The sequence below is a fragment of the Anabrus simplex genome, chromosome 3, assembly GCF_040414725.1.
Source record: "Anabrus simplex isolate iqAnaSimp1 chromosome 3, ASM4041472v1, whole genome shotgun sequence".
NCBI classification, from domain to species: domain Eukaryota; kingdom Metazoa; phylum Arthropoda; class Insecta; order Orthoptera; family Tettigoniidae; genus Anabrus; species Anabrus simplex.
Window position 1 is genome coordinate 104,964,164 of NC_090267.1, and position 27,195 is coordinate 104,991,358.

Sequence of the window (27,195 nt, forward strand, 5' to 3'; positions counted from 1 at the left end):
TCAGGATGGGCTTCTCCAATAGTACTACCTAAGAAGAAAAATGGTGATTATCGACTTTGCGTAGACTTACGTCAGGTAAATAACAAGACATCAGACGCCTACCCCATGCCGGATCTCCGACATCTGATAAAACAAGTGACTGGGGCAAAAGTTTTCAGTACCCTCGATTTGAACTCCGGCTACTGGCAAGTAGAGGTCGAAGAAGAGTCTCGACCGATGACTGCTTTTTCCACCCCAAGAGGACTCTTATCAATTCAGAGTCATGCCCTTTGGTCTTAAGAATGCTCCAGCCACCTTTATGCGTCTGATGGATGAAGTCTTGTCTGGATACGCAGATGAATTTTGCCAGGTCTATCTGGACGACATCCTCGTGTACAGCAAGATGTCTTTGGACCATTTGGAACACTTAGCTAGAGTCCTAGAGAGGTTTAGGATTCACGGACTTACCTGCCAAGTCAAGAAATCTCAGTTCGCATCAGACTCAGTTGAGTACCTAGGTCATGTATTGATGGACAAAGGCTTGGAGAGACAGACTGAGAAGAATAGGGCCATTGAGGAACAGGAAAGGCCTCACACGAAACACCAGGAACGTCATTTTTAGGCCTTTGTGGGTGGTACAGTAGCTTTGTACCACACTTTGAAACAAAAGCTGCTCCGCTAACTGACCTCCTCAATAAAAACATACCATTTAAATGAACCCAAAGGGAAGAAACAGCCTTCCAGGAAATAAAAAGATCTATCTGTGATGCTCCAAATCTAGCTTATCTGGATGCAGGCCGGGAGGTCTGCTTGCAGACAGATGCGAGTGACATTGGTCTTGGGGCTGTACTGTTCCACGAGAGGGAAGGTGGAGGCAAGGATATAACTGAGTATGCCAGTAGGAAACTCTCTGCCTGCGAGAGGAATTATTGTACAGCCGAGAAGGAGGCATTAACATTTGTATGGGCGGTCGGGAAGTTCAGAGGATATCTAGAAGGAAGAAAGTTCAGACTCTTTACAGACAACTCCTCACTTCAGTGCTTGAATCGAGTTTCTGGAACTAAGTCTAAACTGATGCGATGGGTCTTGATCTTGCCGATTTTGACTTCGAAATTTGTCATGTTTCAGACGTAGGCAATCAAGCTGCTGACAGTCTATCAAGAAATCCTGAGGACGGACAGAAATCAACCACGAACTTACCAGAGAGAGCGATTCCTGGGCCAGCTAAGAAATCCCAAACCGATCCCGTGTTTCTCGCTATCCAATGAGGAAACAATGAGATCGATGTAGATTTAATAAGGAAGTGGCAGACTGAGAACATATCCTGTAATAGAATGTCATCCTGGATCAGCAAACGCAGCACTGATTGTCGATCTGTCCCAGCTCAGTTTAAGATGTGCTACAAGAATTTCCGACTTGAAGACGGTATACTTAAGTATACTTCCAACCTGCCTGGCTCTTTCCCGGTCATTGTCATTCCGAGGTCGCAGACTGCGAGGATTTTGGGAAAATATCACGATAATCCAGAAGCCGGTCATCCTGGTCAAGAGGAAACCTACTCTTCAATTTGGTGATGTTTCTTCTGGGTACACGTGCATCAGGACATCAAGAACTACGTCCAAGCTGGTGCAATCTGTGCTCGCACTAAGGCGAACAACCAGAAGGCGAGTACCAGCATGAGAGGACGCTGACCGCATCAGCTTTGTGAGGTTCTCCCCCTTGACCTTATGGGACCCTACCCTAGGACAGCTCGGGGAAAGACTGGGATCCTCGTGGTGACTGACCTATTCACCAGATGGGTGGAAGCATTCGCCATCCCTGAAGCTACATCGGGACGTATCATTCAACTCTTAAGGACGGAAGTCTTCAGTCGGTATGGGTATCCTCGGTGTCTACTCACAGACAATGGCAGCCAGTTCACCTCAAGACAGTGGTTGCAAGCTCTGTCGGAGTGGGGAATTGAACACTTGACTACACCAATCTATCATCCACAAGCAAATCTCACCGAACGGAGAAACCAGGAGCTAAAGAAGATGCTTCGGATTCACTTGGTCGACGAAGAACATACCAAATGGGACCAACACCTACACGAGTCCCTTCTGGCCATCAGACAATGGGTTAACCGCATCACGGGTTTCTCACCTGCAGAACTTTTCCTTGGACATCCAATAAAGAGAAATGGCGACTGGAATTTTGTCCATGGACAAAGAGAGGGACCGGAGGACCCTGATACCTGGCATACACGGAACCAGCAGCAGATTCAACAAGTACACTGCCAGGCCGAAAAGTGTTCAAGGAGAGAAGCCGAGAACAACGATGTGCCAGAGGAAAGGGAGTTCAGACCTGGAACACTAATTCTTCATCAAAATCATTCCCTCAGCAACAAACTTCAGAAGTTCCACGCTGGGATGGCTCCAAAGTGGCTCGGACCTTTTGAAGTGGATACAAAGTTGGGAAATGGTGTGCATCTCCTAAAGACTACACCGCCAATGAAGGTGCATGCATCAGAATTGACGGCGTTACCTCAACCCCTACAAGAAATCGGAGAGACCGAGGAGTCAACGCTCTCTACGGGGCCCCAGAAGAATGCGGACTTCATGGAGGATCGGCACACACCGATACCTACCTTGGAGGATAAGCGAGACGAAGACATAGATATAAGGACACCCAGATATAATTTAAGACCTAGAATAAGGAATGTACAGTATAGATGTTGAAGGTTTTAGGGGGGATAATTGTCGTACGTACGACACTGTAACTGGTGTAAAACCTTTAATTATTGTGCTTAATATATTTTAATTATAGTTTATTTAATGCTAAATTATCTATTATTAAATGTTGAATATGATGAATATATGATTTCCGTGTAAATATGTAGTATAGAATTGTATAATCTCAAATACGTATTGTGTATAAGTTTAACCTCAAAATCTATAGAGTCAAAAGTGGTGGAAAATTCCATAACGTTCGTATGTTGGACTTATTGTACTATAATTTGGTATATATGAAGGGTTCTGGAAACTTACTGTAAGGTTTTATTATCCAGATACATGTAGAAACATTACGAATGTTGTAGATATTTCCATTTCCATTTGTAAATAGTAGAGGAAAGTTTGAGTATCCATTCGACTAGCTGGTCGATCGCTGTTTCGAGTGTGTTCTATTAGAGTGTTGTAAGAACTCTTCCAGAAGTCGATCATTCTAGATGATTGATCGAATAGTATAAATATCGAGCTGTCAAGTCAGTGAGACAGTCTGAGTATTGGACTCGAGTGAGTGAATTCAAGAGAGTGTATGTTATAGTGCGCGAGTCAGTATTGTTGATATCTGTACTGGTCAGAATCGACTTCAGGGTACTCCGCTATTGAGTGTTGTATATGGTGTCATTTGCGACTGTGTATAATTGTGTGTTGTGACATACAGTGTAAATAAAGTAATTTACACTGAAGAAAATGGAAATTGCAACACCCAAAAGGAGTGGTGCTACACTGCTGCAATTGAAAATGCAGGACGAGTTTTCAGTTGTGATTCGATGATTACACTTTCAGGTCCCTCTGACCGCAAGTTTGGACAACAATCAATACAGGATGTGCCCACCACAAGCTGCAATACATTGATGAATTCGTCGAGGCATGGAGTCAATAAGGCCCTGGATCGCTTCCTGAGGAATTGTGGCCCATGCTTGCTGCACTGCACAGGTCAGTTGTTCCAGAGTTGTGGGTGACTGAGGACGGTTGGCCAGTTGTCGACCCATCATGTCCCACACATGCTCAAAAGGACCGAGGTCCAGGGATCTGGCGGGCCATTCTAAGGTTGTGATGTCGTGGAGAGCTTCTCTGGAGATGCGTGCAGTGTGAACCCGGGCATTGTCCTGCTGAAACATCCCATTAGCAATGTTCGCCATCATAGGGCCAACCACTGGATTGAGTACCCTATCAACGTACTGTCAAGCAGTCATAGCGCCCTCAACAAGCACTAATTGTGATTTCACATTAAAGCCAATAGCTCCCCAGACCATAATGCTTGGTGGTGGCCCTGTGTGCCTCTCGACAATAAGATCTGGGCGGCCCCTCTCCCCAGTACATCGGCACACACGATTCCGGCGATCACTACGGGCAGAACAGAAGTGCAATTCATCACTAAAGACGACCCTATGCCATTCGTTGACCCACGTCGATCTTTCTCACTGTTGTGGGGTCAATGGAACACCTTCTGCAGGGACACGGGCTTGTAAGCCAGCTGCACGCAGGCGATTACCAACTGTTTGTTGTGTAACGTGGGGTGCCACAGCTGCTCAAATCTGCGCTGCTGTTGCATGGGGTTCCAACCGGGCCATTCGAATGATGCGGCGATCCTCTCTCACAGTTGTCTGTTGCGCTGGGCCTGTGACAGGTCTACAATTGTGGGTGCCTTCATTTGACTACTGCTGCCATACACGTTGTACCGTAGATGCCTGTCGGCCAACACGTGCAGCGACAGTCCTTAGTGATAATCCAACCTCACACAGCCCAATTATCCGAGCCCTCTCAAACGGCCACAGTTGTTGATAGCGTGCTCTTCTCTGTCGTCGAGACATGTTTGACGGGGAGCACTTCACTGCACAGACTGCAAGTCAACTACGCTACACCAGAGTCTGTATACTGGAGTGGATACCTCCGTGACCAATCACGTGGGGAGACCTATAGCAACAATCCAATGGGTCTGAAACTTTGATCGTTTACATACCTACATGGTATCGTTCCACATCTTGAAAATCAACACAAACGACCAATGCCTTCATGGTGCTGCAATTTCAACTTTCTTAAGTGTATATAAAGAAGTGAACGTGTTCTCGTGTGATATTTATTTACGTAAGATAAAATTGCAACGTAGAACGATAATTTATAATAGGTTTCTCCCAGTGCCCATGGTAAATGTTTCTGTATGGTACATAAATTGTTGATCCTCCACGGATATGGGTTCTTTAATTGGTCTTGTTTAAAATGGAAACACTTTATGGTACGCAGGTGTCAAGTTGCATGTATGACTATGTGAATTGTGGGGCCTGTAGTGGCACTATCAGGACTCTGTAAGATCTTCAAGAGACACAAATGTTGATTCTCAATGTTTTTTGTGCCAATGCGTTGTCCATAACAGGCAGGTTCTGGAACGCACACACGTTAGCATTCCTCTTTCTTCCACTGCATAATATTGACATTTCCCATTCATACTGAGTACATGTTTTCTACATTCCTTCAAGATTTTTTTTTTTTTTTGGTTGCTATCAGCTGATATTCGCCCCCCCCCCCCCCCACTTCCCCAAGAACCCTTGGTTTATAGACTGGATGCATAAGGTACAAAAGTCTAGAAACAAAATGTATGTTTGTATGTATGTATGTATGTATGTATGTATGTATGTATGTATGTATGTATGTATGTACAGTCGAACCTCAATTATCTCAAACCTCCATTACTTGAATTTTCAATTTCCTGGCCATTTGTCCTATTCTTCACGTGTATTTATTACTCTATTACTTGAAATTCAGTTACATGAATTTCTTGATTTACTGAAATGAACGTTTCCTCCCTTGAAGCAAAAAATACTCTGTAATTCGAATTTTGTACAACATTAACTGTAATACCAATATAGTTGGTCTGTTATTGGACATTATAAATTTTCCAGCTAACTACAAGTAGCCTATACAATGCCCTCCACCGTCTGCACTAGCCATGCATCTGGGTAGGTGTGCTATTTACCAACTGATGAGCCCAACTTAGCACACTGGGGTGAAACACTGGCAACCAGGAATGAGTTAGCTGAGAAATTTATAATGTCCAATAACGGACCAAATACTGTATATTGGTAATCTAAATTTACTCATTCAGGACAAATATTTAAGATTTTCTATGGGAATCAACATCTATATCATCAACATTAATTGTGCAATACAGCATTTGTGGTTTGTGAGGAACAGTTAACAAGTAAAAGAAAGGGTAACAGTGATGATGGGAGCCGAAAAACTAAAACTTCTAGTGATCGGAAAATCGGTGAAGCCTCACCGTTTCTGGGTGTGAATTCATTACCGGTCACGTACAAAAGCAACCCCGGAAGTCAGGGACGACAAGCTTCATTTATGAATCTTGGCTGCATGGTATTGATGAGAAGTTTCAGCGTGAAGGGAGGAAAATCCTCTTTTTCACAGACAACTGCCCTGCTCATCCCAAGGTGTTCGTTCAGGAGTTAGCAGTGTGCGTGGTTTTCTTGCAACCAAACTTAACATCCAAACTGCAACCCATGGACTAAGGGGTGAATAAAACTTGCAGCATTTCCATAAAAAGGGGGATATGGAACTGCACCCATGTTCAATGGTATTTCCAGATCCTTTAATTAGGCCGATTGAACTGCGCCCATAGTCAAGCTGGCTGTTAGCCCAAGGTTAGTTTAAGGGGAAGGGACAGGCTGTCTTCCACCACTAGCTTCTGTACTGTTGAGAATAAGAGGTAGACCCCTGTCCCAATAAGCAGCTGCACTATGGGAAACCCAACAGACAACATTCATCCTGAAGGGTAAATAAAATGTGTAGTATGATACTATTCGAAAATAAAGGATTAAATTTAAACATAAATATAAATATCAAGTATCAACTGAGATACTGTAATCATGCTAGCAAACCCTAATGAAAAGATATACTAAACAAATCAAATAACAGCAAAAAATTTAATCTTTTAAATATTGAAATTTATTCTTTTTTGATTGGTTTTAATAAATCTTGCTAAAAACTTTGCCAGAGAGATAGTGAAATATTAGGCATTATTTTCATAGAAGGCACTGTTGAAGATTTTTTTTGCTAGTTGCTTTACGTCGCACCGACACAGACAGGTCTTATGGCGACGATGGGACAGGTAAGGGCTAGGAGTGGGAAGGAAGCGGCCGTGGCCTTAATTAAGGTACAGCCCCAGCATTTGCCTGGTGTGAAAATAGGAAACCACGGAAAACCATTTTCAGGGCTGCCGACAGTGGGGTTCGAACCTACTATCTCCCGAATACTGGATACTGGCCGCATTTAATCGACTGCAGCTATCGAGCTCGGTGTTGAAGATTTTACAGAGTAGATTTAGCAGTGGTTTTGTTTGTGGATGTCCTAGTCATTTTGTTTTCATATGTGATGTTTTTCTTTGAATTGATTCCTGGTTCATGAGTATGAGCAAATGAGCACAAGATAATGGGTTGGGATATAGTACCATATCTGAAGTACTTATTTGATTATTGTTTGGTTGAAGGAGCTATACCAAATGAATGGAGAGTTGCTATAGTAGCCCCTGTATATAAAGGAAAGGGTGATAGACAGCTGAAAATTACAGGCCAGTAAGTTTGACATGCGTTGCATGTAAGCCTTGGGAAGGCATTCTTTCTGATTACATTAGACATGTTTGCGAAATTAATAACTGGTTCGATAGAAGGCAATTCAGTTTTAGGAAAGGTTATTCCACTGAAGCTCAACTTGTTGGATTCCAGCAAGATATAACAGATATTTTGGATTCTGGAGGTCAAATGGAATGACAGAAGAGAAACCACATCATACAATACACAGGTCTATGAATTAAGACTTATTGAGAGATGTTTTACATTTGAAAAGTGATTCTGGATATTTCAATGCCACTCATTTAAAAACTAACTTCCGTTTGTCTCCATCATGTCAGGATTTTTTTACAAATAAAGAATGATATGCACATAGCTCAATATTTACAAATGAAATTGTGAGATTTTTTATTACCCAATTTCACATTTTAATTCTCTTTATATATGGCACATCAGTAGAATCTTGTTTGTTTGTACAGGAATGTTTGTCTCTTTGTCTGTCTCCTTGAGTATTTCCGTAGAATCCCTACAACATCCAGCAGTAATCCATATCCATTGATGTGTTCCATTGTCCTTAGTATCTCCTTTCCATTTCTCGAATATCCTGGTGGAACTTCTCTCCATGCTCCTCAATGACTGAACCAAGACTGTTAGGAAATACATCAAAATTTGAAAAGAGAAAGTATAATTTGAGACTTATGTTGCATTCCAAAGTTCTGAATGCCTGTAGAATGTTGTGCACAATTTTAACAGCCAGGATGTTTGTTGTTTCCTAGACAATTTTCAGTAACTTCTTAAATGCATTCGAAGCATCTTTTTATATATGCGTCACATCACTTCATTTTCAAATTGTCTGTCCTTAACAAGAGCTCTGATTTGCAGACCTACAAAAACTACTTCTATTATTTTTAAACAGTAGGAAATTTGTTGATATAGATGTTGATTCCCATAGGGAATCTGAAATATTTGTCCTGAATGAGCAAATTTATAATACCAATATAAATGGTCCGTTATTGGACATTATAAATTTTCCAGCTAGCTCATTCTTGGTTGCCAGCGTTTCGCCCTCGTGTGCTAGGGTGGGCTCATCAGTTGGTACCTAGCACACCTACCAATACGCTGGCTAGTGCATACCGTGGAGGCCACTGCGTAGGCTAACTGGAGCCACCGGCAGTGCCAATGCACTAAGAGACTTTGTCTCATCACTAAAAAATTGATGCCTGCTTGGCCATCAGATGATATAGATGTTGATTCCCATAGGGAATCTGAAATATTTGTCCTGAATGAGCAAATTTATAATACCAATATAAATGGTCCGTTATTGGATATTATAAATTTTCCAGCTAGCTCATTCTTGGTTGCCAGCGTTTCGCCCTCGTGTGCTAGGGTGGGCTCATCAGTTGGTACCTAGCACACCTACCAATACGCTGGCTAGTGCATACCGTGGAGGCCACTGTGTAGGCTAACTGCATTGGCACTGCCGGTGGCTCCAGTTAGCCTACGCAGTGGCCTCCACGGTATGCACTAGCCAGCGTATTGGTAGGTGTGCTAGGTACCAACTGATGAGCCCACCCTAGCACACGAGGGCGAAACGCTGGCAACCAAGAATGAGCTAGCTGGAAAATTTATAATGTCCAATAACGGACCATTTATATTGGTATTAGGAAATTTGTTGTCGAGATATTTAAAACAATGTCCATTTTTGTCAAGCCCTTTTAGTAATTGTTTCATTATGCCAAGTTCTATGTGAAGAGGTAACAATACAATTTTCTTAGGATCCAATAGGCTACCTTTATTATGTTCTTACTACTTGGTTTTAAACATTTTCTCATAGGTCATTGTCTTTATTTCCAATATTTGTCTCTCGCCCCACTATCCCACTCGAACAAACAACATGGATATTTTGTAAAGCCCTGTTGCTGGCCTAATATCTTACAGATCACATTCAAATCTCCATCTCCAACCACTGATGATCATCATATTTAATTTTCTCCAAAACATGCTTCAGATTTTCATAGTGGTTTTTCAGTCGCACTGCGTGCTCTATCAAATCTGAAGACAGAGCATTGCCATTATATAGCAGCACACGCTTCAAAATTCTTTTACTGAAATCAATAAATAACCTCCAGTCATTTCGACTGTATTTAACAGCACCTAGTTTTATTTATCAGATCTGGAATGTTATCACAGTAAGACAGTTTTTTCTTCTTCACAGAAGTATTACAAAATAGATTTTTCTCTGTTCCTATAGAAAGTAACTGATGTGCCAGCAGCAAATCAGATGTTTTGCTGTAGTTTGGAAACTAACAGCTCAGCTGCATCCTTGGGAAAATTGAAATTCCTTACTATACCATTTAGTTGCCTTATGTTAATGCATGGGGCTCATTCAATATTTAAGGAGCAAACTTGTTGTTGGACCCATGTGATGATGACCCACTGTTACTGGCTGTATCTATCAAGTTCACTATGTCTGTAGGTTTCTTGGGTATAGGAATACCAGAGCCACAGACCACTGGTTTCATGGCAGATTTCAAATCTGGTTATGTAATGCCTTTTCTGTTCTTTTCTTCTAATTAAAACTCTTCACATTGCCTGTACAAAAGCAACAGTTACCACTGCAATTTTTAAGTTCATGCCACACCATTTGTATCCCAAAACATACATTTTTCTTCCATTTACTTAAATCTTCAACATAAGCACTGCATGCAGTATGAGGAGTCCATGTTCTGGATTGATCTCATAGATTAATTCCAAAGTATGCCTTCTAAGCTTTTGTCACAATACAAAATGGTTTAAGCACCATGAGATGTATACAGTAAACCAGATTTTCTTCTTCACCGGAGTACTGAAAAAATATATTTTTCTCAGTTACTGTAGAAAGTCACTGACATAACAACAGCAAGTAAGTTGTTTTCCTGTAGTTTGGAATCTAAAAGCTCGGTTGCATCCTTGGGAAAATTTAAACAGTACGTTCATTCCAATAGATGGCATTTGTGTAAAGGAACAGTGGTTCATGTTCACATGAAAGATATACAAATTAATATGAATTTAGGATATAAAGTTCCACAGAAACAGTATGTGATGCAACCAAATTGTCTTCATTTTTCGAATCAATAGAAATTACTATTAAAAAAAAACCTTCAAAATCTAAAACAGTAAAATTATTGTACACCTGTGTACTTATCAGCAAACACCAATGTAGAGTTAGCATTAGTACCTTTGTGATATCTTACTTTATGAGGTGTTTTTGTATACCATTAGTTGCTTTTTTTTTTTTTTACCACGTTTAATTTCTATGCTTGTCATAAAGTCTTTCATGATCTTTCAATGTCGCCTACATACATACAATTTCTCAATATACACGGACCCCCTAATTATTTTTCTTTCTGTTTATGATAAGGCGAATATCGATAAATGAAGACACAAAAAATATTGTGTAAATAGTGTTGAAGGCCATGTCATACAGTACATTCTATTTACTTTCTAAAATTTGAATCCAAATGTACTATAAGACAATAAGGGAGTGAAATGGTAAAACATCAGATAATACCTGTTGAAAATATTTCACTACAGTATATACATGTTACTACACATCACTGATATGGACTCCATGAGCTACTATTCTGTACCACATACATTATAAAAATATTGTTTCAAACCTTTTTAAGAATTAAGATAGTGAAAGTGAACTCTTCTAAATTAAGAATGAATTAGAACTACCAATATTAATTTCGAAATAATTTCCAGCTGTGTAAGGACCAAGGAAGTGAATAATAAGTCTGGATTACATACAGACTAACAAAACTGAAAGTAGAATTTGAAATAACATTCAATCTTACCTGAAATTCATCCCAGGGAATGGCTCCACATTCTTCAGCAGCCATATTAGCCACCTGCACTTTGATAACAGAACTAAAACCATGTGATTGCTGAACAAATTCGACTTGTCCCAGCTTAAACGTTGACATAGATACCTAAGAAGAAAAACATACACTTTGGACATGGAATAAATGCATTTTACAAGGGTTGGAACATTGATAGTGGGAACACTGCTGTAGAGACGCCATGCAATGGAATCTAATAATGTTGCTGATAGCACACGTTAGTCACATACATACCTACCTACCTACCTACCTACCTACCTTCCCTTAGAGCACATGGACTCTATTTACCCACATCACGCGGATACGAACTGGCGAGAGGAACAGAGTCTCATGTTAGCTGGCGGTCTAAGGTAGTGTTGTCATGATGTTTTCGAAACAGGAACAATGGAGTTGGATAAAGATTGAAGGTGCCACAGGTCGTACAGCATGACTGTGTCATCAAGGTTTTCAAGGGTCTTGCAGAGAATCTGCATTGCCATATAGAACAGTGGCATGGTGGGTAAAATCTTTCAATGAGTGATGCCAAAATGTGGAAGGCATGCATCGGCCAGGTAGTCCTAGTGTCAGTGAAGAAGAAGTGCATGCTCTTGCCGTGTTAATGGACACTGAGAGACGCCACATGATTCGTGAGCTGGCCCGAGACAACGGATCAGCACATACGACTGTGCTTCACATTCTGAAGGAACGCTTGAGCATGAGAAAAACTGCATCATGATGGGTTCCGCGTGATTTGACGGAAATGCAGAAATGGTCATGATACGAAACTGCTTGTAACCACCTGGAGCGCTATGAGCACAAGGGAGAGGCTTTCTTATGCCGTACCATTACGGTGGATGAGACATGGGCCGTAACTGAAAGGCCAACTGAACAAATGGCGACAATATGAGGTCACCATGAAGATCGAAAAATTGTCAGAACCCCAGCAGTGTGAAAGTTATGGTTATTCTCGTGAATGATTGTGATGGTGTTATCCTAATACATTAGTTCCTCGACAGCAGACCACCAATGCGCAATATTACTGTTAATTTTCCTAACACAACCTGCAAACAGCTTTGAGAAAGAAGTGGCGACACTTTCTGCAGTACCCACCCATCATTTTGCACGACAACGCTCAACCGCATTAAGCGCAAGCTGTGACAGATTTGTTTGCTTGATGGGACTGGGAATTGCTGTACCATCCACCATATATCCCTGGACTTAAACCCTTGTAACTTTGACTTGATTCCTAAGATGAAGGAACCAATTCCTGACATTCACTTCAGAACTGTTCCAGAGATCTGTCAGGCAGTAGACTGCTCCATTCGAGCTACCAACACAACAGACATTGCTAAAAGCATCCTACGACTTCCAAATCACTGGCAACAGGTTGCACACAATACTGGTGACTGCTTTGAAACTTGGTAACAAGTATCTATTTTGTAACAGTTGTAATTAAATAGTTATCACTATTAAAGTTCCAACCTTCGTATATATCACAAACAGCAAAGATCCCTCCAATTTATTGAGAATCATATAATACAGATCCAAACAATGAATGAGCACATAAAAAGAGTCAATTAAATATTCTGAGTTGTTGTATTCTATGAAGTTCAGGAATGAAAATGTGAGACTTATTTTTTACAAATGGTTTTACATTGCACCGACACATCGTCTTATGGCGACAATGGGATAGGAAAGGGTTACGGGTGGGAAGGAAGTGACCGTGGAATTAAGGTACAGCCCCAGCATTTGCCTGGTGTGAAAATGAGAAACCACAGAAAACCATTTTCAGGTCTGCCGACAGTAAGCTTAAACCCACTATCTCCAGAATGCAAGCTTACAGCTGCGTGCCCCTAACCGCATGGCCTAAGTGAGACTTTTCCCTGAAATGTTTAACAGAAAGGAATATTCATATCACCTTGCATAGATCAGGTCTTGGATAGTGTCTCGTATCATTGCTTTTATGCTAATATAATGAAGGGACTTTTCAGTCCAGATCCTTGGCTGAATGGTCAGCATCCTGGCCTTAGGTTCAGAATGATTAAAGTTCGATTTCTGGCTGGGCCAGGAATTTTAACCGTATTTGGTTAATTCCTTTGGGGGCTGAGTGCTTGTGTTTGTCCTAATGCACATCTTTCTTTAAATACAAGACATTGCACTTCTAACCAACTCAAAGACGCGTACTAGTGATTACACACTTGCACCTATGGTTGGCGTCAAGAAAGGCATCCAGCCATAGATCTTGGCCAATTTCATACAAAATGCCAACCCTAGGTATCAGGTAAAATTAAGCCATATGAGAGAGAGAGAGAGAGAGAGAGACTGACTGAAATAAATGAACAGATTTTTGATACATTTTTCACTATTGTATAGAGCATGTCTTGAGGAAAATTTATGTGTATGAAACATTAACCTAGGACAAAAGAGAATCGAGCAGTGACAAGTTTAGTGAAGATAGTCAAAGAAAAATATAAACAGCCATCCAAGTACTTCTTAAGAAGAAATGCCGAGCATAAAAGGCTCTAGTTTTCATTTCTGTTTGCCCGTACTACTACTACTACTACTAATAATAATAATTTATTTTATTTTATTTTACATTTTATGGCCTACATTGGACCACTCTAGTCAATTATGAAAAGGATTTATTGATTTTGTGATGCTGATGATGATGATTGTAGTTTTAAGGGGCCTAACATCGAGGTCATCGGCCCCTGATGGTACGAAATGAGACGAAATGCAATGACAAAATAAAAATCCAAAATCCTCCACTGACCAGAATTCAAAGCGTGAGGACGAAAAATGAACGGATGGATATGAAGTTAAAACAATCAGTGGAGCTGACCCGCAATGCCTCAGTCTCAGAAACTGACGGAAAACAATAGTAATACTGACCAAGGGACTGCTTCTATAGCTCAATATTGAATCCAGGACGCTTGCAAGCTAAAGGGGTCCAAGATATAGGTCATCGGCCTCTCATAATGGTACTTATCGCTTGGACAGTAGAACCATGGTATTTGACATGGTGCGGTACTAATCAAAAGTATTGTAGACTCGTGGTATTCCACACATTATGGTACTACTCACAGGTAGTGAAATTTGCACATGTAATACAGACCTATGGTGTTTCACACACAGCGGCACCATTTGCAGGCAACGCAAACCTATGGTTTTCATCACGTAAGTGTACTAACCACAAGGACTCGTACTATCCCGTGGTGTTCCTTATATAGTGGGTACTAATCATAGGCGAGCCAGAACCCTGGTGTCGCTCATATAGTGCTACTAATCACAGGTACCGTAAAAGCCTGACCGTACGGTACTCCTGATTGCTACTAATCACAAACCTATTTGGTACCGAACATAGTGGTACTACGCGCAAGTAACAGCGACCCATGGTGTTTCCCGCGTGGTGGTACTAATCACAAGTAGTTTCATGGTTCTAATCCAATCATCCCTTGGTCGCCCCCTTTTAGTCGCTTCTTATGACAGGCAGGGGATACCATGGGTGTATTTTTCGTCTGCGTCTCCCACCCACAGGGGGTTGTGTATTTGGTCTGCGAGAGGTATTTTATTTCCCTCAAGTCTGCCGGCAAGTCAGTTAGGACCCCCCTATCCGCCACCTGGGACGCGCCACGAGGGAGTATCACCTCTCCCCCTGCTACACCAGCGTAGTAGGTTCGTGGGATTTATTGATTTCCTATCAGTCCAATAATTTTTCATTCTGAGATATACTGCCTTCCTTTGTTCTGTTGGAAATACCTTCCCATTAGACCTTTTATTGATCTTGGTCTGTAGCCTGCTGTGTGTCTTGAAGTATCTGAATTTTTTCTGTTTTGTTTTTGAGATCGTCTATTGTTATTTGTAGTTCTTTAATATCCTTAATTTGTGTGATCCATTTAATCTTGGTCTTGCTATTTCATAATTTTTCAATTATTCTTCTGCTAATTCTGGTGTCAGGTGTTGTGGTAAGATGTCTAAAGAATTATATACGTCTTTTTTCCTAATCGTGCTCAATACTGGTCCAATTTCCTTGTAAACTGTTTTATTTGATGCCCATTGCCCATTAACTTGATATGGTTTATTTATGCATGTTCTAATTCTTCTTCTTTCTGTCTGAAGTATTTTGTCTGTTTCAGCTGTATTAGCAGTATAAAAAATGGTTTCATTAGCACAAGTTATTTCTGGCTGTGTGACTGTTTTATAATGTCTTAATTTTGCTGCTATTGATAAACCTTTTTTTTTAATTGTATGTAGTCTTGGTGATATAATTTGTTAGGTTTAATTTATTATTCTGTCATACCAAGCTGGTTTCTCATTAAGACTATAAGTTGTGATCTCTCCTATATACTTAAATTTATCAACAATTTTGATTTCTTGCCCATCAATTGTTATTTTATTTACCAGTGGGAGATGTATAAATATGTTCTTAGATTTTTCAAAGGATACTGTATAACCGATTTTTTGTGCTATTTCCTGTAGAGATTTTTTTTGCTAGTGGGTTTACATCGCACCGACACAGATAGGTCTTATGGCGATGATGGGATAGGAAAGGCCTAGGAGTTGGAAGGAAGCAGCAATGTCCTTAATTAAGGTATATTATCGTCGCCATAAGACCTATCTGTGTCGGTGCGACGTAAAGCCCCTAGCAAAAAAAAAAATTAAGGTATAACCCCAGCATTTGCCTGGTGTGAAAATGGGAAACCATGGAAAACCATCTTCAGGGCTGCCGACAGTGGGATTCAAACCCATTATGTTCCGGATGCAAGCTCACAGCCGCATGCCCCTAACTGCATGGCCAACTCGCCCGATCTGTAGAGATTTAATTTTGTGTTGAGTTTGCTGAATATTGTTGGAAAACATCAGCAAATCCTAAACAATTTAAACTTAAATTTTCGTTTCGAGCTTCCAACTTTTATGTTCTTTGGGTTGACCTTGTACCATTTTCTTATTATAAATTCTAATACACAATTAAATAGTAACGGAGATAAACAATCTCCTTGTCTTAAACCTGTTTTAATCAAAAATAGTTCAGAAACCTCTCCTCTAAACTTTACTTTTGATATGGTATTAGTTAAAGTAAGTTCTATCAGTTTAATTAATTTAGGATGGAGTCCAAAATTCCCTAAAATTTTTAACATTGAAGGTTTATGTATACAATCATATGCCTTCTTAAAGTCAACAAATGTTATTACGATAGGCTTGTTTTGTTTTCTGTAGTATGCCATTATTAATTTTAGTGATGATCTATTCAGTACAACTACTGGAGAAATAATAATAATAATAATAATAATAATAATAATAATAATAATAATAATAATAATAATAATTTATTTATTCGTATCAGAAGCATTAATACTATAAATACATATACATATATACTTTACTGAATTATATACATTATATACAAAGTCACACTTATCAAAAAACAAAGGTCTATACTACTTTTGCCCAGAAATTGGCGACATCCAGTGCATTTTCTGTTGCCTGAAGTAGATCTTGTACTGTGCATGTTTTAGGGCACCTACTACACGGCAACAAATGAGACGTCGTCTGGATTGCACCACACTCACACAATGATGACTCGATGTTGAAACCCCACTTCTGCAGGTTGCTTTTACATCTAGTCACGCCTGCCCGTAATCTGTTCAGTGATCTCCAGGTACTCCATTTCTCCACGTGACCAGGTGGTAATTCTTCACTTGGTGTCAACCATTCTTCAGAGCGAGTGCAGCTTGCGCGCCACATATCAGTTCGGGATTGCTGAGGTGTCCCATTAAGAGCCTCTGTTGTTCTGAGGAAATTTTTCCTTGATTTGAGTCTTGAAGTAACTGGCCTGTATCCATACAGAGGGTGAGCTTCAGAAGTTTCCGCCTTCTTCCTCTCGTTTTTTGCTGCAACCTCTCGACGGATATCAGGAGGGGCAATACCAGCAAGACTATACAATTTGTTCAACGGAGTTGGTTTTAGACAGACGGTAATGATGCGACAGGTATCGTTTAGAGCAACATCTACCTTCCTGGCATGACTTGACTTGTACCATACTGGGGATGCATATTCCGCTGCAGAGTAACATAGAGCAATGGAAGAGGTTCTCACAGTATTGGGATGTGCCCCCCAGGTAGTACCTGTTATCTTCCTTATAATATTGTTTCTGGCTGCCACTTTTTGCTTTGTGTTCGAGCAATGTTTCTGGTAAGTTAGAGCACGATCAAGGGTAACTCCAAGATATTTTGGTGTGCTGCAATGTTCTAATGTGGTTCCTTCCCAAGTGATTTTGAGAGTTCTGTTTGCCATTTTATTTTTGAGGTGGAAGGCACAAGTCTGGGTTTTACTGGGGTTCGGTCTCAGCTGATTCTCCTTGAAGTAAGTAGACAGCACTGAAAGTGCATTAGATAATTTCTCCTCAATAGCGTCAAAGCAGGTGTCTTGAGTGGTAATGGCACAGTCATCTGCATAGATAAAGCTCTGTGTTCCTTCGGGTAGCGGCTGGTCATTGGTGTAGATGTTGAACAATGATGGAGAGAGTACACTTCCCTGAGGTAATCCATTCCTCTGTGATCTCCACCTGCTTCTTTTCCCCTGAAATTCAACAAAAAATCTTCTATTTTCAAGGAGATTCCTAATGAAGCAGGTAAGCTGGTAGTCATTAGTTGCATTATATAGTTTCATAAGGAGTCGTCTATGGTTGACGGTATCATATGCAGCTGTAAGGTCGACGAATACAGCTCCAGTGATCTGTTTCCTTTCAAAACCATCTTCGATATGCCGCGTTAGCTTCAACACTTGAGATGTACAGCTCTTCCCAGTTCTGAATCCAGCTTGCTGCGGTATGAAGATTGCCTCTAACTTCTCCGTTAGCCTATGGAGTATGAGTTTCAAGGATCTTGTACAGATGACAAAGGAGCGAGATAGGCCGATAACTCTTTGGATCATTTGAATCCTTACTAAACTAAAGATAATAATAATAATAATAATAATAATAATAATAATAATAATAATAATAATAATGAGAAAATCTTAGGCCCTGTGAAAACAACAGAAGTATGGAAATTAAGATCTAATGATGAAATATACAGGAACATAGAAAACATAACAGAAACCATAAGAAATAGGAGATTGCAATTTTTTGGACATATTTACAGAATGGATGATTCCAGATTAACAAGAAGGATTTTCAAGTACCTTTGGGACAAAAAGGCAACAACTAGCTGGATTCAAGAAGTAAGGAAAGATATAGAAAGAAATAATATAAGAGAAGAAGAAACTATGGTCAGAGAAATTTTTAGGAAGAGGGTAGTAATTATGGAAGGATTCCAAGGAAGATTGAACAAGAAGCGTGGTGCGAAGTGGTCCCAGAACAGAAGGAAACAGCATAGTGAAAGGATGAAAGAATATTGGAAGGAGCGGAAGGGAAAACAAGGAAAACAACACAGTATGAAGAACTGAATTGAAATTGGCATCTGGTCCTTAGCAGGCCTCATCGGAAATGATATTATTATTATTATTATTATTATTATTATTATTATTATTATTATTATTATTATTATTATTATTATTATTATCATTATTATTATCATCATTATTATTATTATTATTATTATTATTATTATTATTATTATTATCATTAATAATAATAATAATAATAATAATAATAATAATAATAATAATAATAATAATAATAATAATAATAATAATAATAATAATCCCGTGTGGGGGTTTACCGGTTACCTCCATCAGGCGCGTCCCATTGGAATTGGGGAAGCTCGCTGGCTCTGCCGCCAGCAGAGTCAGAGGGTAGTAGGGAAATAAAATACCACCGTGAAAAAAAAAACTGGTCCCTTGCCAGGGTTACGGCGAAGACTGGTAAATGACCAGAAGCCAGAAAACATCTTGAGGCAACCTCGAGGGCTAACAACCCTAGTTGTAAAAGGATGGGTACCCGTCCAAAGCAAAGTCAAGTCAAAAAGCATGATGGCACAACATTTCAAGAAACATACCCCAGGGGGTAAATCTTCGGATAAATCCCTCGTCGTGAACGCCACGGCGCACAAGTCTCGTTCGGATTCTGGGGGAGACTCGACATTATGCAAGAGACGAGTCGGAGCGTCTCGGTGTACCCCGAAGAGTCAAAAACTCAGGCCAAAATATACAACCTTTCTAGCAACTTTCAACATAAATTCACTTACACAACCTGGCAAGCTGAAAACCCTCACCAAAGCTCTTCACGAAAATCAGATATCCATAGTGGCCCTACAGGAAACAAGGTACCCAGATGAAGAGATTTTTGAATCTGAAGGCTACCGATTTTTCAAGGGCAAAGCACAAAGAGGAATCCTCAATGGAGCTGTGATGCTTGGAACCGCGTTTGCTGTTAGAACTAAGATCCTTAAATCGGTTGCAAATTTCAAACCTGTGAATGACAGATTGTCTATACTCACAATTAAATGCGCGAACAAAACCTACGCCCTAGTTAACGCACATGCTCCTACAAACGATAAGAACAAGTCTGATCCAGATGAAGTTGATAATTTCTGGGACCTACTGGATGAAAAATTGAACAAAATCCCCAAACACTATGTCAAGCTTCTTTTGGGTGACTTCAATGCCCAACTAGGTCGTGAGCAGAAGTACAAGAAAGTTATAGGAAATTACCCTGCTCACAAAAGAACCAATCCCAACGGCAAAAGACTGGTGACCATTTGCGAAAATCACAACCTGCAGGTCATGTCGACCTACTTTTGCTATCTACCCAGAAAGCAAATGACTTGGCGTTCTCCCGTCCAAGCTCTCGGAGAGTTCCAAATTGATCATGTTGCGATCTCCAGGAGAAACAGCCCTGAGATTATGAATGTCAAGGTAAAGAAAGGCATCACTGTGGCCTCAGATCATTATATGTCTCTTATCAAATTCAAACCAATTCCCGCAAACACAAGGAAGACAACCAAACAGATCACACGCTTCGACAATGATAAACTTCGGCAAAGGGTCGAGGAGTTCCAGGAGAAGGCTAGACCAAATGAGTGTGACTTTAACAACGCCAAAAGTCTCCTTGTTGAGGCCGCCAAAGACGTTGCAGAAATCAAGAGAAGCAAAAAGCATGCCTGGTGGAATAGTACCTGCGAATCAGTCCTCCAAGAAAGACTCAATGCGTGGAAACAGTACAACTCTACGAAATCAGAAAATGATTGGGAAACCTACAAAACCCAACGTGCCCAAGCAGCTCGGGTGTTCAGAACTGAGAAACGTAAATACGAAAAATCTCTCATTGAAAAGATAGAACAAAACTTCAGGAAGAATGAAAGCAGAGAGTACTACAGAACCTTCGAAAGCAAACTCACTGGCTATAAACCACCATCTCTATGCTTTGAGCGAAAGGACGGCACACTGGCGACGTCAAATGAAGAAAATTGCAGCATTCTGGCAGATTACTTCAAGAATTTACTTAATTGCTCTAAACCGCAAAGCACCATTGAGACCAAGGAACCCTTACTCAGGTACCCAGATTCCAGACCACCCGACAGAGATGAAATCAAGCACAACATTGCCCGTCTCAAAAATAACAAAGCGCCGAGGGAAGACTCAGTAGTAGCAGAACTATGGAAATATGCCCCAGAAGAATCACTTGATATCTTGCAAAAGCAAATAGAAGAAATTTGGAACAAGGAGACCCTACCCGAAGATTGGAAAATAGCTTTGATCCATCCATTACACAAAAAAGGCAGCATGAAGAACATCAACAACTACAGAGGAATATCTTTGCTACCCGTGACTTACAAAATTCTATCACTTGCCATCCTGGAGCGTTTGGAAGCACAAGTCAAACATCAAATAGGTGAATACCAAGGAGGGTTCAGAAAAGGTCGCTCAACAGCTGAACAGATCCAAAATCTGAACACGATCATCAGATATTGTACATTAAGGTACAAGCAGTATGTGTCTGTCTTTGTGGACTTTAAGAAAGCGTACGACTCCATTGACCGGGAAGTCCTGCTAAACATCTTAAATGAATTTGGAGTTGATTTGAAACTGCTGGCATTAATTAGAGCCACCCTGACTGATACAAAATCCAAGGTGAAGTTCCACGGATGTCTCTCGCATTCCTTTGACATCAAAACAGGAGTCCGACAAGGTGATGGGCTATCCCCGATACTCTTCAACTGTGTTCTTGAAAAGATCATCAGAACCTGGCGGGTGAGATTACAGGAAACCAACTACAGTCCATTGAGAATAGGAACCAAATCCAAGGGGATCGCAACAGACTGCTTAGCATTTGCCGATGATATTGCTGTTCTCTCAAACGACATAGAAACCGCTAGAGCTCAAGTTGAAATTTTAAAGGAAATTGCCGAACAAACTGGTTTGCAGATATCGTTTGAGAAAACAGAAGTAATGACTAACATCAAAGGGGATCCACCAAAACTCCATACAAAATACGGGGACATCACCCGAGTAGACAAATTCAAATACCTGGGTGAGATCATCATGAAAAATGCACTGGACAAAGAAGCACTTCAGGAGCGAGTACGCAAACTGGAAATAGCCTACCAAACATCCCGCACAATCTACAACAAAAAATGCCTTTCCCAAAACACCAAGATACGTCACTATGAAACAGTTCTGAAGCCAGTAGTTCTATATGCAGCCGAAACCCTGTCTCTAAATACCAACAAAGGACTACTTGAAGAACTGGAGAAAAGAGAACGCAAAATTGTGAGAGGAATCTTGGGATCAAAGTACAGAAATGGAATCCATTAAAAGAGATCAACAAGGAAGTCTACAGCAAAATAGAGAAAATTACCGACACAATCAGAAAAGGACGGGCACGATTTTACGGTCATCTGAAAAGAATGGACAGAAGAAAGTTAACTAAAGAAATCTTTCACTTTTTTGATTCAAACCCCAAAACCACAATTCCCTGGTTTAGAAATACCAAAGAAGACCTGCAAATGCTACATATCTCAGCTGAAGACGCCTTTAAGAGAGATCTCTTCCGCAAGAAAATATTGACGAACGGGCTAAACCGAGATGAGCAACCGAAGAGAAGACACGGTGCCCCTTGGACAGAGGAGCGTAAGCAGGCCCACTCACAAAGAATGAGGGAAATTTGGGCTCTAAAGAAGGCCAAGTTCAGTGTCAAATGCAACAAGACTTAACGTGGTCCATGATGGCCCCAGCAAATAATAATAATGATGATGATGATGATGATGATGATGATGATGATGATGATGATAATAATAATAATAATAATAATAATCATCTATGTATTGGCATATTTAATGTAACTACACATTTTTCCAGTTAACTGTTATTCCTTTTATCTGATATGTTAATCCAATAATTTTATAATTAGGATATGCTAAGTAGAATTGTAGTATAGCTATTTGATCAGTTAGTATCTTGCAGGATTCACTGTCATGAAATTCTCAAGTAGTATACAGTATTTCTTTCCTCTGATCTGTACACAATATGCCCATTCTGTTGATATTTTCATATCATTTCATATTTATATGAAGAAGATAAAAGAATGGCTGAGGGAGGCAGGTACAAGGACTGTGGTGTGAGAGGGATCAAGGACAATGAGGGAAGAGAAAACGAGTTTGAAGGAGATAACAAGGCTATTAACAGAAGACAGGAATGAAGGTAAGTCTCCCTCAATCAGTACAAGGTACAATTGATAGGCAAGGAGGGGAAGGAAGGGTAGAAGTTATGGAAGATAGGTGGGCTAATGTTTTCAAGGTAGGGAAAATAAGGGCTAAGGGAGTTCATATGAGACAGAGAGAGAGAGAGAGAGAGAGAGAGAGAGAGAGAGAGAGAGAGAGAGAATCCTTCTACCAATCTTAAGCCATTAATTGCTCCACGCCCCCCCACTTCCCCCACTACACACAACTCCCTCCCGTTCGCCTATCACAAGCCTACAACCTCACCCCCTTCAACCCATCCCCCTCCGCCCAGACGGCATACATACAACACAAGGAGTAAAAACGTTAGTGATCACTAGTATCCTGATAACGCTTCACACAACAAGTCAAACGGGCCAACAACGCCATAGGTAAGCACCAACATCTTCTCTCCAACAACACTTTGACAAAACATTCCCAGTTTTTTCTTTTCATTCTCATCAAAATTAACTACAGTTTTTTTCTTCATTTCAGAACCAACCAGTCACAACAATAATTCAACAACCCCATCAAACTTCCACAATATCTTCTATAATATAAATTTCCACTGTCAATGTTTAGAAAAAAAAAAAAAATATATTATCATCAGATAAAGAAAACAACAGCCATTCAACCTTCGCGTTAAAATCACACCAACGTAAAGAATAACAGCTCATCATCATCTCTACAAACTTACTTGGATGTCTTAAAATAAATTTAAGCTAACTACAAACTTCGTGTCAACACTATCTCGCCGATCAAATCTATATACAACCTATGAACTGTTGACCATTAAACTTCACGGGCAAATATACGCTAACGTTAAATAATATTTGCCCAGCAAAAATTTGAATGTTTTTCCTTTACATTTTATATTCAACAATGTAATTTATTTCATATTTATTCATTATATATTAGCATGTTATTTTACTTATACTTCAAACATTGACTACGGCTTTAAGCCATCAACTGTCACTCATAATTATATGACACCTCCATCTTTAAGCGTACTACTAAGAATCTACTAGTTTTTAAATATAATTTGAATGTATTGTATATCTTCACTGTAAAGTTTTTTTATATGCTTTCCACTATGTGTTGGATATCTGGTATTGACTAAGGCTTCCAACCATCTTCTTGCTACTGTACCATCAAATGACGTCCTATTCATCAAGTGAATTACACATGAGTTTATCATTATATTAGATTTTTAGTTATTCATGAACATTTTTACAATAACTGTAAAATTTTTATCTCACCTACAATCATTATCAAACACATTTTAGGATAATTTCAACCTGTTGCCTGACAAAAATAATAAGGTTTTGATAGTGACTGAAGATGCCTCACAGTAAGAGGCGAAACATGTCTCACATTAAAAAAAAAAAATGTTTTAACTTAAATGCCAACATCTTGTATTGTATTGAATAGGTGGAAATAAATATTAAATATTTTCCTATATACATTTTTTACATACCACTTAGTCGAGCAGCTTGTCTCCTTTCTCCCAAGTTTTCCCAGCCCAAACTTGGCAACGTTTTCGTAACGCTACTCTCTCTTTTGTCGGAAATCACCCAGAACAAATTGAGCTGCTTTTCTTTGGATTTTTTCCAGTTCTGGAATCAAGTAATCTTGGTGATGGTCCCATACACTGGAACTTACTCTAGTTGGGGTCTTACCAGAGACTTATATGCTCTCTCCTTCACATCCTTACTACAACCCCTAAATACCCTCATAACCAATTGCAGAGATCTGTATACAATCATATTTATGTGATTACCCCAATGAAGATCTTTCCCTATATTAATACCTGGGTATTTACAATGATCCCCAAAGGAAACTTTCATCCCATCAATGCAGTAATAAAAACTCAGAGGACTTTTCCTATTTGTGAAACTCACAACCTGACTTTTAACCCCATTTATCATCATGTCATTTGCAGTTGCTCACAATCTTGTAACTTACTTATTACTCTGTACAAAATAACATCGCCTGCAAAAAGCCTTATCTCTGATTCCACCTCTTTACACATATCATTGATATATATATATATAAGAAAACATACAGGTCCAATAATACTGCCTTGAGGAATTCCCCTCTTAATTATTACAGGGACAGATAAAGCTTCACCTACTCTAATTCTCTGAGTTCTATTTTCTAGAAACAGAGCCACCCATTCAGTCACTCTTTCGTCAAGTCCAATTGCACTCATATTTGCCAGTAGTCTCCCATGATCTACCCTATCAAATGCCTTAGACAGGTCAATCGCGATACAGTCCAATTGACCTCCTGAATCCAGGATATCTGCTATATCTTGCTGGAATCCTACAAGTTGGGTTTCAGTGGAATAACCTTTCCTAAACCCAAACTGCCTTCTATCAAACCAGTTATTAATTTTGCTTTCCCAAAGCTTACATGCAGTGCATGTCAAACTGAGTGGCCTATAATTTTCAGCTTTATGTCTATCACCCTTTCCTTTATATACAGGGGCTACTATAGTAACTCTCCATTCATTTGGTATAGTTCCTTCACGCAAACAATAATCAAACAAGTACTTCAGATATGGTACTATATCCCACCACATTTTCTTTAATATATCCCCTGAAACCTTATCAATTCCAGCAGCTTTTCTAGTTTTCAATTTGTATCTTACTGTAAATGTCAATGCGATCATAGATAAATTTTAATACAACTTTAGTATTAATCAATATCCTCTGTCTGGACAATATCCTTGTAACCAACAATCTTTACATACTGCTGACTGAATACTTCTGACTTTTGAAGATCCTCGCATACACACTCCGCTTGTTCATTAATGATTCCTAGAATATCCTCCTTGGAATCTGTTTCTGCCTTAAAGTACCTATATATACTCTTCCATTTTTCAGTAACATTTGTATGGCTGCCAATTATGCTTGCCATCATATTATCTTTAGCTGACTTCTTTGCTAGATTAAATTTCCTAGCACATTCCTTCAATTTCTCCTTACTTCCACAGCCATTTCTAACTCTTTTCTTTCCAACCTGCATCTCTTGTTAGTCTCTTTACTTCTCTGTTATAATATAGTGGATCTTTACCATTCCTTACCACCTTTAAAGGTACAAACCTATTTTCACATTCCTCAACAATTGCTTTTAACTCATCCCAGAGTCTGTTTACATTTTGATTTACCATTTTCCACCGATCATAGTCACTTATTAAAAACTCCCTGATGCCTGTTTTATCAGCCATACCTTACTGCATAATAGTCCTAATTTTAATATCTTCCTTTCTTTCACATTTATTTTCAACTACCACAAAAAAAAAAAAAAGCTTTGTGATCACTAATACCATTACAAGTAAAATGAAATGGCGTATGGCTTTCAGTGCAGGGTGTGTCCAAGGACAAGTTCGGCTCGCCAGGTGCAGGTCTTTCAATTTGCCTCCCGTAGACAACCTGCGCGTCGTGATGAGGATGAAATGATGATGAAGACGATACATACACCCAGCCCCCGTGCCAGCGAAATTAACCAATGATGGTTAAAATTCCCGACCCTGCCGGGAATCGAACCTGGGACCCCTGTGACCAAAGGCCAGCACGCTAACCATTTAGCAGAAGTGCCAACTTTCGAAATGACTTTTCCGTAAACCCCCTTCTCTAACCTCCGAAAAATTTTGGAGTCAAATCCAAAGTAAACTCATCCCTTCTGGATAATAACACCCTCTTTGCCCTTCCCCACAACAATCTACTCTAAAATATATCGTAGTATCCAATACGTTTTCACATTACCAGGCCTGTCACAAAACATTGTTTGTAGCTTGTTTCACACGCATCAGGTGCTTTTGTGTGGGGTTTTTCTAGTAGCATCCTTCCCCCTGTGAGGACATTTTCAGCTTATGAACAATAAGCGATTCCAGTGTAGATGTGATTACTGTAAGCCTGAAGTCCTTCTATTTTTTCCTATTAACACTGAGGAATCTTTCTGTAGGAGAGTTACTGGCAGGTACACTTAATACTGCTATAATACATGAATACATTAGTTCCTTAATTCAGAATGAATTTCACGACGCTCACGGGTATCAAAAGGAAGTGACGATCGAATAAGTATCGTTGCCAACTCACAAGCATTGAAACGAAGAGAGCCGAGTACTAATGCTCGAAAAGATTCATTTTTCCTTCTTTCCTTATTTTTTCCGTAGAAATTATATTTTCGTTATAATGTCGCTTTTCCGTAATAATTTACCCTTTGATCGTAATCCTGTAATCGTGAGAGGAAATCCATAATAATTATGGATAATCCGTAACAGTTGGCACCTCTGATTTAGCCATGGAGCTGGACACCATTACAAGTCATAAGCTTTAACAGCTTCATTTCA

The 27,195-nt window shown here is 39.8% G+C and overlaps 1 protein-coding gene across 1 annotated transcript in view; it reads right to left on the reverse strand.

Annotated features, from left to right (window-relative positions):
• LOC136866041 (bridge-like lipid transfer protein family member 3B) overlaps positions 1-27,195 on the reverse strand; it is a 458,695-nt gene that overhangs the window by 118,879 nt on the left and 312,621 nt on the right. The window contains exon 15 of the mRNA XM_067142666.2: positions 11,158-11,292. Coding sequence (XP_066998767.2) covers positions 11,158-11,292 — 135 coding nt within the window. The remainder of the gene's footprint in view (positions 1-11,157; positions 11,293-27,195) is intronic.